Source organism: Nicotiana sylvestris, chromosome 5, assembly GCF_000393655.2.
Source record: "Nicotiana sylvestris chromosome 5, ASM39365v2, whole genome shotgun sequence".
NCBI classification, from domain to species: Eukaryota; Viridiplantae; Streptophyta; class Magnoliopsida; order Solanales; family Solanaceae; genus Nicotiana; species Nicotiana sylvestris.
In genome coordinates, this window is record NC_091061.1 from 78,337,293 (window position 1) to 78,352,671 (window position 15,379).

At 36.4% G+C, this 15,379-nt stretch overlaps 1 protein-coding gene across 2 annotated transcripts; it reads left to right on the forward strand.

Annotated features, from left to right (window-relative positions):
• Nucleotides 1-1,795: 1,795 nt before the first annotated feature.
• LOC104223355 (uncharacterized) lies at nucleotides 1,796-14,566 on the forward strand. Of its 2 annotated transcripts, none has more exons than XM_009774780.2 (15): nucleotides 1,796-2,037; nucleotides 6,053-6,203; nucleotides 8,590-8,687; nucleotides 9,459-9,517; nucleotides 9,602-9,693; nucleotides 9,787-9,910; nucleotides 10,174-10,260; nucleotides 10,729-10,816; nucleotides 11,077-11,184; nucleotides 11,361-11,461; nucleotides 12,856-12,921; nucleotides 13,029-13,116; nucleotides 13,732-13,792; nucleotides 14,007-14,070; nucleotides 14,279-14,566. In XM_009774780.2, exons 1-15 carry the CDS (start codon nucleotides 1,977-1,979, stop codon nucleotides 14,408-14,410), a joined length of 1,380 nt encoding a protein of 459 aa, XP_009773082.1. In that variant the 5' UTR covers nucleotides 1,796-1,976; the 3' UTR covers nucleotides 14,411-14,566. The 2 variants fall into 2 exon arrangements, with proteins under 2 accessions (XP_009773082.1, XP_009773081.1); XM_009774779.2 differs by having other exon boundaries at nucleotides 1,876-2,037; nucleotides 10,723-10,816.
• Nucleotides 14,567-15,379: the final 813 nt, after the last annotated feature.

Genomic DNA, 15,379 nt, shown 5'->3' on the forward strand with positions numbered 1-15,379 from the left:
TTAAACATGTAATTAAAGTTAAGGACTGCGAGTCCTTAAGTTTTAAACATGGAATTAAAAGTTAAGGACTGTCTGTCCTTAACATTTAAACATGTAATTAAAGTTAAGGACTGCGAGTCCTTAAGTTTTAAACATGGAATTAAAAGTTAAGGACTGTCTGTCCTTAACATTTAAACATGTAATTAAAGTTAAGGACTGTCAGTCCTTAAGTTTTAAACATGGAATTAAAAGTTAAGGACTGCCAGTCCTTAAGTTTTAAACATGGAATTAAAACTTAAGGACTACCAGTCCTTAACTTTTGAACCAGAAATTAAAAACTAAGGACTGCCTGTCCTTTAACATTTAAACATGGAATTAAAAGTTAAGGACTGTCAGTCCTTAACATTTAAACATGGAATTAAAACTTAAGGATTGCTAGCCCTTAACTTTTGAACCAGAAATTAAAAGCTAAGGACTCTTTGTCCTTTAACATTTAAACATGGAATTAAAATAAAAAGTTAAGGACTGTCAGTCCTTAAGTTTCAAACATGGAATTAAAACTTAAGGACTGACAGTCCTTAACTTTTGAACCAGAAATTAAAAGCTAAGGACTGCCTGTCCTTTAACATTTAAACATGGAATTAAAAGTTAAGGACTGTCAGCCCTTAACATTTAAACATGGAATTAAAACTTAAGGATTGCTAGTCTTTAACTTTTGAACCAGAAATTAAAAGCTAAGAACTGTTTGTCCTTTAACATTTAAACATGGAATTAAAATTAAAAGTTAAGGACTGTCAATCCTTAAGTTTCAAACATGGAATTAAAACTTAAGGACTACAAGTCCTTAACTTTTGAACCAGAAATTAAAAGCTAAGGACTGCGTGTCCTTTAACATTTAAACATGGAATTAAAAGTTAAGGACTGTCAGTCCTTAACATTTAAACATGGAATTAAAACTTAAGGACTACCAGTCCTTAACTTTTGAACCAGAAATTAAAAGCTAAGGACTGCCTGTCCTTTAACATTTAAACATGGAATTAAAAGTTAAGGACTGTCAGTCCTTAACATTTAAACATGGAATTAAAACTTAAGGATTGCTAGTCCTTAACTTTTGAATCAGAAAAAAAAATGTTCTTATTTTTTTGAATTCAATTTCCAAAATGAAGACACTATGTTCGGAATACAGAAATTCAAAAAAAAATCAAATTCTTATCTAATATATAATCAAATCAATATAGATTTAAAAAAGTATAACTATAGCGAAATAAAAATTGATAGAAACACATGAAATTACAACTTACTGTTTATCTATGTTATTTTTTTGGATTAGATTGCTGAATTTTTGAAATCGGGAAGAGAAATGGTGGTTCGTCCTCAGTTGATCGCCGCTGCTGCTGTTGCTCGCTTCTTCTCTTTGTGTAACTGCTGCTTGTGTTGATAGCGTAGGTATAAGTTATACCAGAAGGGTATTTTAGTCCAATCAAGTATAATTTTTTTAAAAGGAGTGGCTAAAGTCTAAATACATTGAAAACAGTGGCTTTAAGATAAAAGCCACAGCTTTTAGTGGCTAGTTGTGCCGTTCGCCCGATTTTTTTCCCAGGCTCGGGTGTTTTGCATGAGTCACTTCCATGAAACTGTCATGTATTTTAAATATAATAACTTAAGAGTAAAAGTGCTCAACTTTGATAAACATAAATGACTAAAACGACTCAAATTTATATTTAAAGTACTGATTTAGACCAAACCTTAACATAAGTCATTATTTTTGTCATTTTCTCTATGATTAGGAGTGCAAGACCTTGATGTAAATTCAAATGGGGCAATAGTGACAAAACGTTACGGCAAGACCCCAAAGTCCCAACTTCGTGGCAGTCCACATCGATAACTTCTTGACTTGTGCCAATGTTGTTGTCTTCCTTCCACTGTAATCTTCTCTCCTCTAATAGTATTATATAACTACAAAAACTCGATTCTTTCTCGTTGCTTATTAAACAGCAATGGAAAAAGGAGAAAGCTCAAGTGCTAAACTTTCAGAAGATGAAGTCTGGGCGAAACTCAGTAAGCCCTATTCGTTTATTTCTTTGTCGTATTTTCTTGGAATTAGGTGAAGAGTGGTATTCAAAATTGTGACTTGTGGTAAATGCACAATCTTGCATTGTAACGCTGAAATTATATTCATTATTTCGTGAAACTGGTTAACTTCAATTTCAGTTACGATTCACAAGGATGGTTCTGTTTAGAAAAATGTGAAAGAAAAGTATTTTCTTTTACCTGTTGATAAGTAAATTATGCAATTTCAGCCATCTTTTGGTATGAAGAGAATCCCCACAATTGTAGCAAAAAGATATTGCTTTTTCACGTTTCTTGAAGTACGTTAGCTCTTGAAGTAGCCTACCCTTTGCTTATTTTGTTTAACAAATTGCATGTTGCTCCATATCAGGTAGTAGCATTTATCTAGACAAATCGGTTTTGACCTGGAACGCCTATTTTTAGACTTAGTGCATTTGTATAATTTAATTTTGGAAGTGCTATATATATATATGTCACGACCCTAACCCCGAACCCGGTCGTGATGACGCCTCTCGTGAAGACAAGGCCAGCCAATTAAACCCAATTCACTTTTTAAAACAGTTAAACAATATAAAAGCAGTCTAAACATGAGTTAATGATAATAAGTAGCGGAAATACAACCCGACACAGCCCTAACCGGGGTGTCACAAGTCACGAGCATCTACTAGGGTATAAATACAATTGAAAGTCTGAAGTGTACAAATACAGACTAGTGAAATGAAGAGAGAGAAAAGCAGTGTTGCGAACGCCGACAGCTACCTTGCCAAACTCCGATAACTCTGCCTCCGACCAGCCAAAATCCGATACCGGGTGTATAAATACCTGAATCTGCACACAAGGTGCAGGGAGTAAAGTGAGTACTCCAACTCAGTGAGTAATAATCATAACTAAAGTCTGAATGGTAAGAAATCATGTAAAGCATATCAAGGTACTGTATAGAAGTAGTTCAAAAACCAGTAAAAAAGCAGTGAAGCTATAAAAATCTCTTAAAACATCTTAGCTCAGCTTAAACTTCTTTGAAAATGACTTTTTCAATAGTTACGCAAATGAATGCAAACAGTTAGTGCAGATAAGCACAGAAATCCGTCCCTCAGGCACAAATACCATAGTTTAACAGGTAAATGACAGGTAAATATGAAAGATAAACACATAAAAGGTTTGCCCCTCGGGTACAATGTCAACAACTCCGCCCTCGGGCAATATCTCAGAACAATACCAGCCCTCGGGCAATCACATAGAACAATACCAGCCCCTCGGGCAATCACATAGAACAATATCAGCCCTCAGGCTATCACATAGAACAATATCAACCCCTTGGGCTATATCTCACATCACAATGGGTACCCGCGCTCACTAGGGGTGTACAGACTCCGGGAGGGGCCCCTTACGGCCCAAGCACAATATCAAGCCATCTCGTGGCATCAAATCTAGGCCCTCGGCCTCATATCAATCAACAAGCCACCTCGTGGCGTACATATCTCAGGCCCTCAGCCTCATAATCAAATCAGTATCTCACTGCTGCGGCGTGCAGCCCGATCCAAAAGTATCCTCACAATACAGGCTCTCGGCCTTACTCAGTCAAAAATCACATAAGCCACTCGGGCAACAGTAAAACATGATGCTCAACCCAAAATATTATTTGAAATATCATTTCAAGTGTTAAAGCAAAATAAACTTGGCTGAATTTTGAAAACAGTGAAAAATAACATGACTGAGTTCAAGTATAAAGTCAAAACAGTGAGAAAATATCAACAAAAATCCCCGAAGGATGCAATATTGATGGAGCTAGGCCCAAATATGGCATTCAACCCAAATAATGATGATAACAAGTAGTTTTCAATCAAATACGCGGTAAAATTATCAAATCGGGACGGACCAAGTCATAATCCCCAATAGTGCACTACCCCACGTTCGTCATCCAGCGTGTGCCTCACCTCAATATAGCACCACGATGTGCAATCCGGGGTTTCAAACCCTCAGAACATCATTTACAATCATTACTCACCTCGAACCGGCTAAATCTCTAGCTCGCGACGCCTTTGCCCCTCGAATCGGCCTCCAAGCGCGTCGAATCTATCCAAAATCAGAACGAGGACGTCAAATTATGCTAAGGGAACAAAGCCCAAGCGAAAACAATCAATAAAAGGCACAAATCCCGATATTAGCAAAACCCGAGCCCCAGACCAACTTCTCGAAACTCAGAAATTTTCACATCAATAGATTCCTTATCTCCCCACGAGTTCATACATATCAACATCATAAAAATCGGAGTCCAAATGACCCCTCAAATCCCCATTTAAAGCCCTCTTAAACTCAAGCCCTAAATCTCCATTTTTAGCCCTTTAATTCCTTTAATTTCAGTCTTAATCCAGGAAATATTACCATACAAGTGTGTTTTAGGTCCAAAATCCTTACCTTAACGAAGTCCCTTTGATTCCTCTCTTCAAAATCGCCCAAAGCTCCCAATTCCGAGTTTAAAAATGGTTAAACCCTTCAAAAATCGCGAAGGAAGAAATATATACATTCTGCCCCGGCTTTTCTGCATCTGCGACACAACAACCGCATCTGCGGTATCGGTTTTGCGGTCAAAACTCCGCTTCTGCAGAAATTCATTAACCAGCCTAAACCGCATCTGCGGCTCCGCAGGTGCGGTCCCCATACCGCATCTGCGGTTCACTCCATCCTTCCCAAAATCCGCATCTTCGGCCCTTCTCTCGCATATGCGGCGCCGCACCTGCGGCCCCCAAACCGCAGGTGCGAAAACACCAGAAGCAACAAATTTTCTGCAATCTCTCAAGTCTCAAATCTTCCCGTTAACCATCCGAAATCACCCCGAGGCCCCCGGGACCTCAACCAAAAGCACAAACATAATCCAATACCTTATTCAAACTTGTTCCAATTATCAAGATACCTCAAACAACATCAAATTTGCCAAATCACATCGATTTCAAGCCTAAGTTTCTAAAATCTTCCGAAATACGCTTTTGATCAAAAACCCAATCAAACCACGTCCGAATGACCTGAAAGTTTACACACATATCCCAAATGACACAACGAAGCTACTGAAACTCTCGGAATTCCATTCCGACCTCTATATCAAAATCTCACCTATCAACTGGAAAAAGCCGAAATCTCAATTTCGCCAATTCAAGCCTAAACCTTCCACGGACTTCCAAAATGCATTCCGATCATGCTCCTAAGTCCCAAATCACCTAACGAAGCTAACCAAATCATAAAAATTCCAATCCGAGATCATATACAAACAAGTCAAATATTGGTCAAACCTTTCAAATTGGGAACTGCTCTTCCAAGTTTATTCCGATTATCCTGAAAACCAAAACCAACGATTTACATAAGTCATAATATATCACATGGGGCAAGTCATGTCCGAGAACTGGCGATCAAAGTGCAAAAGCTCAAAACGACCGGTCGGGTCGTTATATATATATATATATATATATATATATATATACTCCATGTGGTTTGGCTTTGTTCTGTCATGGGCCCATAGGGGGAGGTGGAGTGGTAGTGATGGTGTATGACCGGTTAACAGTCTGTCGGACATATATATATATATAATCCATGTGGTTTGGCTTTGTTTTGTCATGGGACCATAGGGGGAGGTGTAGTGGTGGGGGTGATGGAGTATGACCGGTTAACAGTCTGTCGGACCAAGATATATAGTTTGGTGAAATGCCCATGAACATATAAAATCATTGATAGGATCTATATAGAGGAGACAGAAAATCCTGTAATTTACACGGTGAATTCAAAACACTATTAATCAAGACTAGCCTATTAAGTACCTCAATTTCTAGAGTCTTATTGATATTTGGTGATGCTTGATTTCGGTTTCTTAATTGTGATTGCAGAAATATAGACTCTATTTGAATTTCTATTTGTTGTTCCCTTGTTCGATGATTTTGGCTTCTTAGAAGTACAATGAAGATCAGAGTTGAGATAGATATTGCTTATTGACATACATTTATCCTTATAATTATAGTACCGGTGGACTCTCGCTATTCAGAAATTGAGTTGAGGCTGAAGGAGACCGTAATATGCAGTGAAGTGAAGAATTCCTCTTCTGAAAAGCAAGAATGGTGTAAGATAACAAGGAATGTGGATCTAGTTTCTGCCATGATGCAAAATAATAGGTAAACATTTGTGGTTCTATAAATACTACATTTTGTGCTAGTGTATATTGTTCATGCTGTGACTGTAGTTGCTTTAGGATAATGTGTTTAGGATGATGTGTTGATGATTTATCTAATAAATAGAGAAGCTAAACTATTATTTCCACTGAGTTATTGGGTTTTAGATTGTTTTGCATTCTCCCGCCCAAATCGAATTTTATAGTAAAAATCTAAGTTGCTCTGATACGGTAGTTTAGGTGCCGCACCCGTGTCGACACGACACTAGTATGGATATGGGATCAGTATCAGATCTGGTCAAATGATTTTGGGTACTTTGACCAGGATGGACGAAAAAATTCGAGACAAGATACAATTTGATTCCCGAAATTAGAACCAAAACTAGGATAAATTTGAAGAAAATAGCATACCTTATCTAGGAAATCAATCATTTTCTTATCTACAACTTGAGAATAAAAAAGAAATCCACGCTTTACAAGTTATACATAACTATTTCACAAAATTTCTCATAATTTAGATATATTTTTATGTTTTTGAATTATTTTAGCTGGAGCCCCGCACCCGTATCCGTACCAGGATCCGTATCCCCGAATCCAAGAAGTTACATGTCGAAGGATCCGTCCTCTAGATCCACACCCGTGTCCGAGCAACTTAGGTAAAAAAACTAGAAAAGTGCCGCTATATGCACACTATTTCCTGCCCTGAATGAAAAATGAAAAATGAAAAATGAAAAACTTTCGTGTATGTACTTGAAATGCATGTCAGTGTTCTCTCATTGGTCTTTTAGTATATTTTGTATTAGCAAGAAGGCAAATGCTGGTTTTTTGGGGTTTTCTTCAGCGTGACCATGCATACAGACATGTTCTTAGGATTTAGCCTAGAAAATCCTTGAGTGTTCTCTCCGGAGATTAATAATTTGCTAAAGTAACTTCTCGAAGCATGCTTGCTAAGTTTATTAGTTGAAGTTTCTGGCTATGTTGCTCGGACTATCCGAAAATATCGATAGGTGCGTGTCGGATCCTCCAAAAATAGTGTATTTTTGGAGGATCCGACACGGGTGCGGCAGCTGTTTTGGAGAGTCCGTGCAACATAGGTTTCTGAGACTGATGCTCATAGAATCAAGTATTCTTGTGTTGCATTTTCTCATGGGGAGAGATTGAACGTGTTGTAATATTTCACTTAACCAGATCTGCAATCTCTCTTCTAATGCAATTACTGGGCCAGTTCCTCAATGTGGACATCCCAATTTCTTAGGTTGAGTGAGTATTTTGAATATTTCAATAGTTATGCATGGTAACCTACACAGAGCTTGAATAGAAATACTTGATCACATGGCCTGGAGTTGTTGGTTCAAGTATTCAACTACCTTTAGTAACAAGGGGCAATGATCATCAATCCACTAACTAATCGACCTAGCCTACTGTGGAGTGCACTGGGTAGCATATGACAGTGTACATATTTACCAGGAATTATTGGATGGGGATCGGAGGGAGGCCTGAAAGATACTGTGGCACACCAAAATTCAAAAGAAGGTTGTTCTTTCACTTGATGTGCTATGAGGGATGCAATATTGATGGAGCACAACTCAAGGAGAGAAGTTAAATTGTAATGAGTTGATATTGTTTGTATAAAGAAAGTAGAGAAGATACTTATTGACCATGTTACATTGCAAACTATTTCATAACTATGGAATCTTGTGTGTTCACTGATTGATATATTGATTGGGTACCACCAAAGACAGTACGCCCTCTGTTTTAAAAAGATTGTCCTAGTTTCACTTGGCACAAACTTTAATAAAGAAGGGAAGACTTTTAAGATACGTAGTCTTAAATAAGCTATAGCATTTGTATGGCCGTAAAACTATTGAAACTTGTGGTGTTAAACTTGCCATAGCATTTGTGTGGCTATAAATGTTTCCTATTAAAGAAATATTGGAAGATGCCAATCTTTTTGAAACGGACTAATAAGGAAATAGTGCCAATCTTTTTGAAACGGAAGGAGTAGAAGAAAATATCACGATCTGGGATTGTGGATGCAGCAAGGAGTAAAAACTAAAAAGTCATTATGGAGAACTATGCTTCTTTGTATTTTCTAGCTAAGTTGGAATGAAAGAAATAGGAAACTGTCATAGTAGTGACTGGAATACTAGTACAATGAGATTTTTTGGTGCCATAAACTTTTGATTTAAAGAGAAAGTCATGGTTGGGATAGCATGTGACCAAATGAGGTTAAGTCACTCGCTTGGAACATATTCTTCACTCCAGCTTGGTGGTCAATGAACGATATTACTGATTTATCAGGAAATTTTTTTGTTTGTTTTTGTTGTATCTGTCAATTGTCTCAACCAAAGTTGTATCTGTGTTGACTATCTACAACTTCTCCAATATAGTTCAAAAGCAATTGTTATTGATGGGACGGTGGTTCAGGATGAGCATGCTGCTGTAATTAAGTGTGGCAGTGAAATTTCTCTGGGCCCCAGTGATGAAGGTGGGTGTTATATCTTATCAGATTCTCTTTTGTAATTTTAGTCTTATACAATTTTCGTTATCTGCTTTGGTGTCTATTTTTCCTGTTTTATTACCTTCAGTAGTACTCTCTTAGGTGTGTTTTCTGGGAGGTAAAAGGAAATCAAAATCTTTAACCGTATGCTGCTCCACCATGAGCTGTTTGAAGCCTAAACCTGCTAATCTCTTGTTATATGTTAGTGTTGTACTAACAGCTTAGATACATATATTGTTAGCTAATACTGAGTTTGGTGTTCCTCTTCAAGTCGAGCCTTAGTGCAATGGTAGAGTTGCTACTTTGGTGACCTATAGGTCATGGATTTGAAGCGTGGAAGTAGCCTCTTTTTTTTTTCCAGAAATAAAAGGAAGGCTATGTACAATATATGCCCATCCTCTTTAAATAATTAAAAATAAAAAAAAGAAGAAAAGAAAAAAGAACAAAGAAAAAAGAAAAGAATGCCCGTCCTCCTCCTACCCCAACTCTAGCCGTAGAGCATTTCATGCACGTGTGCGCCCTTTATGTTCCTCAATTGTATTGACATTTGAAAGATGTTTCGCTGGTCATATTTGATGTTTGTATTAACTTACAAGCTATAGATTATTAGGATAATGAGGGTTTGATGAAGAAGATATCAACTCTCATCATTTTAAGAATGTAATCTCAACCCAAGTTTCAACTCAGAATTTTATTAGAATTGACATATTTTATGGGTATTAATGTGTGGCTTATATTATTATGCTTCAATGCTGTTAGGTTTTGTGAAATACCGACTCGAAATGATGCCCACTGAGGAATCTCGCAGATATATGCAGGTGAATAATTAAACTCTTTAACAAACCTGTTTCTCTTCATGATTATCCGTTTATGCTTACTGACATGGCCTATTGTTCTGCTAGATTTCTCTCGATGTTGAGGATGCAAAATGCTGTATCTGCTTAAATATCTGGCATGATGTTGTCACAGCTGCACCTTGCCTTCACAATTTCTGGTTAGTGGGTTCCATCTTTTAGCTGTTCGAAAAACCATTTGAATTTTGATCCTTGGCTAGATGTGCTATCATTTATGTTCTTCAATCTTCCAGTAATGGATGCTTTTCAGAGTGGCTAAGGAGGTCTCAAGAGAGGCGTTCAAGTGTTTTATGTCCCCAGTGCAGAGCAGTTGTACAGTTTGTTGGAAGAAACCATTTTTTGCATAACATTGAGGAAGTAAGACGTGAAACTAATTCACTTTTGCCCTTATTTCTAGTTGGAAAAATTTCCTTTTTAAGTTAATTTATTCAAATTGGTGATTAGTTTTATCAATCTTTTTAAATAAATCATACCCAATTCAAGTTTTAATTCTCTAATGTTGTTCTGCCTTTTCTCTTAAAGAACTTTTAGCAGACCTAAGCCTTTCTTTGCGGAAGCATTAGATGCATGTTATAATTCATTGTGACTTGTACTTAAAAGTTTATGCCCTGATTATGCAGGATATACTGCTTGCGGATCCTTCCTTGAAACGCTCGAGTGAAGATTTTGTGCTGCTTGATTCCTGTGCATCAATAAAATCACCTCTTGTAAGTAGTCTAAGTTATCATATGAGATGCCTTCGGAATTTCCTTAGATTTGATTACAGTTCTACTATGTATGATTTTTTGTATAGATATTTCCTTCCCAAGTTGTATGCTAAGTAGTTTATTTTATCACTACGACATGTCTTCAAAATGTCATGAAATTTTGTAACAGCTCTACTTTGTATGGCTTTTAGGTAGTCGTTTTTCAAAAGTTGTATGGTTGATCCTGTGCTTCCAAACATCATTACACTATCTTGTCAGGCACTGGTGTTTTGTGACTAAATGATTGTAATTGTTTTGCAATGCAGTATCCTAGCTATTTCAGGAGTTTGTCTTCCATTTCAAGTTTAGAGGAGTGTCTGTAACATGTCATTATTACGCTAATCACATATTATTATGTCTTCAGTATCATGAACGCTCGACGACTTGCTTCCTTTTAAACTTGGTAAATATACTAACCCCTAGGAGCAGGTCCTCAGCAGTAGAAAAAGTCGCCGGAAGAGGGAACGTTCTCCATCAGATGCAGCAAATAGCTGGGAGCCTTTATGCCCTCAGTGTGGTAATTACATTTTCCTCAATCTAGATGTTATTTGCAATATGAATTGATACAAAGTGCAACGTGTTGACTTGTCCAGAAAAAGTGCTTTGTTGACTTATTGGGCAAAATGTATATCCCATGTAAAGCTTGATATAATCTAATATTGTTCTCGTGTGATTTAAAATTTATTATGGTTTTTAATTCTGTGTTCCAACTATTGAACTAAAATAATTCAATCGTTATGAACTTTGAATTTCTAACATTGAATAATTTACATTCAGGCATTGAATTTGGAGGTTTTCAGTGCAATGAAAGCACAGTTCATCTTCAATGTCAAGCATGTGGTGGAATGATGCCCTCTCGATTAAACATTGGAGTGCAACAACACTGTAAACTATGCTTCCAAACTCTTTGCTCTTATGTTCTTGTTGCGAAATATCTTTTCCTCAAATGTGTTTGTGTGATTTTGTGTGTGTGCCCGTTTCACCTTAAATGGAAATGTCAAAGCTTCTATTCCTCTTTGAAGTGTTTAGCGTGTGAGACCTAAGGCGATTTGGCTTTGTAGGTTTGGGATGTGATCGAGCATTTTGTGCTGCTTATTGGCGTAATCAGGGAGTCAATGGAAGCAATTTACATCCACTTTGCAGTCCTGAAACTTTCAAGCCTGTAATTACTTAATTCTGGTGTACTTTTCTGATTGAGAACTGTGTTTTGGTTATACTGGTTAGAAAACTTTAATGTTTAGAACGTCATCATCCAACTGAACTTGGTATGTTACGTAGTTGGAATGAATTTTTAGAAATTTATTTTGATGGCCTATAAGAGGACTTTGATGCGTTCTTACTCTGGCACCTGTATTGTTCTGGGAGCTTGGGTTTACTAAAAAAATAAAATTTGTTGTACATTCAAAGCACCTAATGGTTGAGGGATGAAATTGCACTGATTTTTAACAGCTACGAAGAATTGCCAACCTGAATAGGTGCAAAGCCCGGTGATTATTTCTTGTCCTTGTTTATCCTTGAAACAGCCTCTCTACCCTTCGGGGTAGGGGTAAGGTCTGCGTACATATTACCCTCCCCAGACCCTACTAGCGGGATTATACTGGGTTGTTGTTGTTTATCCTTGTAATTTCTTTAGTACGATAACCCTCTTTCTCCACCCACTTTTGAGTGGAGATAATCCTGAAACTCTTTTCTGATGGACTTGTCACCTCTCGTTCTCTTCTGCTTTCTGCTTTTTCAATTTATAGCATGTTTGACCAAGCTTATTTTTGGCCAAAAGTGCTTTTTTTTGCCAAAAACACTTTTGGCCTCAATTTGAGGTGTTTGGCCAAGCTTCTGGAAGGAAAAAAAGTGCTTTTGAGGAGAAGCAAAAACAGTTTTGGAGAAGCAGAAAAAAATAGCTTCTCTCCAAAAGCACTTTTTTGAGAAGCACTTTTGAGAAAAATACACTTAGAAGCAGTTTTTTAAAGCTTGGCCAAACACTAATTGCTGCTCAGAAGTGCTTTTCAAACTAATTAGCCAAACACAAACTGCTTCTCACCAAAAGTACTTTTGAGAAACACACTTTTGAAAAAAAGCACTTCTCAAAATAAGCTGATTTTTGCAGCTTGGCCAAACGGGCTATTAATCATGCAAAGTCAAATGACCATGTCCCTCCTTATCCTCTCTCTTTTTTCCCTCTTGTTTTGGTTGATGTTTCCAGAACCCACTTGTGGGATTACACTGGGTCTGTTGTTATTGTTTTGGTTGATGTTATCTCCAAGACTGGCATCTGTGACTAAAAGAGTTCTAAGTTGGTGGAATAGTTGAGGTAAGATGGCCTTGACACCAAAATCATAAAAAGGGAGAACTCCGAGTTGGTAAGGTGGTCATCGTTATACAAGTTAACTTGAGGACATGATCTATAATTTGATATTTCTTCTCCTTGTTTCTTCATTTGATTGTCTTTTTGTTTTTCTCCTTGATGATGGTAATACTTTTGTTTGGTTACTTACAACATTTACATTTGCACTCTTGATTTTTATCTAATTTGTCAAATTGATGCACATGTTTCTGCAGATTGCTGAACGTACAATTACTAGAATACCCTCCTTGGCACATGAGAATAATCAGTATGAACAAAATGTATGGCTTCTTTGTTTTCTTTATGTTTCTTTGGATAGATTGTTATTAGTCTCGATGCTTTAGTTGGAGTACTAGGTCTCCTAACTCTAGGTGTGATACTCTAATAGATCACTGAAAGATGCATTAGAGAGATGACAAGGTCGTTGCAAGATGTGGTAGCTGATTGGATTTTGAAGCTGGATAAGCGGGAGATAGGTAATCTGACCATTGGAAATTTGAGAATCAGTTTCTTTTTTTGTCTTGTCTTTTATGGTATTCATTATTGTATATTCCTCTCTCTCTCTACAAAAAGTTACTGCCTCTAGTCCAGAAGCTCTAGGAGTTAAAAACACTTTGAGAAATTGGCAGTCTGGAATGTCCATTCTAAGAAACAGTCACTTCCCATTATTTAACTTTTGACTCGGTCCTTCTTTAACACTTTATAAATATCTTGAAGCTAGAATTCAACTTGTAGCATTTCCCTTTAGTTTCTTAGTTTCTATATCTTATTAGTCATAGGTGACCTAATGCTTGTCCTATTCCATTTAAATAATCGGTAACTTGAATATTGAACAATTGGATAGGTGGTAGATCAAGTCCGTTATTGACATGATTGAAAGAAATAGTGGAGGTGAAAAACATATATCAGTCCAAAAATGACTATTGGTTGCCATATATCATATCTTTGAAGATGGTCCTCATGAGAAACCAGCATGAGCTTAGAACGAAGTTATTGAATTATGAAAGAAAAAAGCACTTTATAACTTTCTTCGAGTATTGTCCTTAAATTGAATTGTCCTGCTATATAATGTGTGTTTCTGTTTCCTTCAGATCGCACAAGGATGCCTTTAAATCATGCTGAGATGATAACTTCCCGTACATATACTTGTAGGTGAGTAGATGTTTTTGGATATATTGAATAATTTAACAAAGTTCTCATCTTGGGTTATTGATATTTCTGGAAATCGTGTCATTTGGCACCTGATGGATTCCAATTTGACTTTGAAGTTAGGGAAAATGTCTGTTATTCAATGAGATTATTGAGATTTCATTTAGTGAAGCAATTTCTTTCCGCTGATTGTCTTTTTTATATTTTATATGTACAGTGAGTGCTATGACAAGTTAGTCTCATTCCTATTGTACTGGTTTAGAGTTACAATGACAGCACATGTAAGTTTCCTTGTTGGTTCATCCGTTATTTCATCTTTTACTTGTAGAGTTTTATTAGAAGCTGAACAAAATACGAAAGAAGTTTTTATCTAACATGGCACTGCAGCGCGCATTTTTCTGTCAGACCAGTCTTAGCTCTGGCTTCTATAGTGTCAATCGTGGACTCAAGCTCTAGATTTTTAATGCTCTGTTTCTTTTCTCGTCTCAGCTTTTACCTTCAGAGGTAGGTCAAAGAGAAGACTGCTGGTATGGATATGCTTGTCGCACACAGCACCATAACCAAGAGCATGCTCGCAAAAGGAACCATGTCTGCCGGCCAACAAGGGGTAGTCATATGTAGAAATTCTTCTTATAGTTTTTTTCTCTTTGAAATGCCACTTTGTCTTGAACTCGAATGCTAATTTCTGGTCTTATTTTGACGTGCATTTTGAGATGTCTAACCCTATCAACTTCTGATGTGTTTTCTTAAAATGTACGAACATATATTTCTTTTTCATGTGTTACATGCATTTATTCAGCTGTGTAGCTTATACATAAATCTTACAAGTTAAAATGGAATAAGTAGTGCCGTAGTAAAAACTAGGTGGGACTTCTTAAACAGAAATGAGCTTGTTTTAATTAGGGGTGTACATAAGCCGGGTTGGTTCAAATTTTTCAATTACCAAACCAATTGTCTTGGATTTTTAAATTTATAAACCAAACCAATAAAAGTCGGGTTTTTCAATTACGGTTTTTCTCGGGTTTTTCGGTTTTTTCAGGTTTTTTTCTACAAAATCTTCATAGCATAAAATTTATAATTTTGTGCTCTAATATTTCTTAGGTCCTAGTAGGATAAAACTATATAAGATGTTACCCAATAAAATAATACAAAATAATGTGAGATGAGTCATAATTATACTAAAATACTCAACAATTCGCATAAGATAAATATTGCTAATTAATAAGCCATTATAAAAGTGCACATAATCTAAGAGTACTAAGTCTTGTTTAAAATAAGTACGACTAATAAGTACTAAGTATTAATTACATGACTAAATAATATTAAATATGAGTTATGCGTTTTCACTATCTAAATCAATGCGAAACCAAAAAAATAAATATCCAATACTATTGTCATTTCTAGTATTGAATTGAATTTTTTAGTTAACATTAGTATTGATTTAATTTTGCTTTAAGCTTTATTTGAGTTACTAACTTTTATGGGCTATAAAACATATTTGACCATTCAAAAGTTCTAAGTCCAAGCTTGAATAATGCATTAAAAGAAAGAACTATTAAAGAGCTTAAATTATATTTATAAATTACACTA

Coding starts and splice junctions, on each gene's coding strand:
- LOC104223355 (XM_009774779.2), top strand. CDS start 1,977: ATGGAAAAAGGAGAAAGCTCAAGTGCTAAACTTTCAGAAGATGAAGTC. Junction 9,518..9,601: donor AATCTCGCAGATATATGCAG/GTGAATAATTAA, acceptor TTGTTCTGCTAG/ATTTCTCTCGATGTTGAGGA. Junction 13,793..14,006: donor TCCCGTACATATACTTGTAG/GTGAGTAGATGT, acceptor TTATATGTACAG/TGAGTGCTATGACAAGTTAG.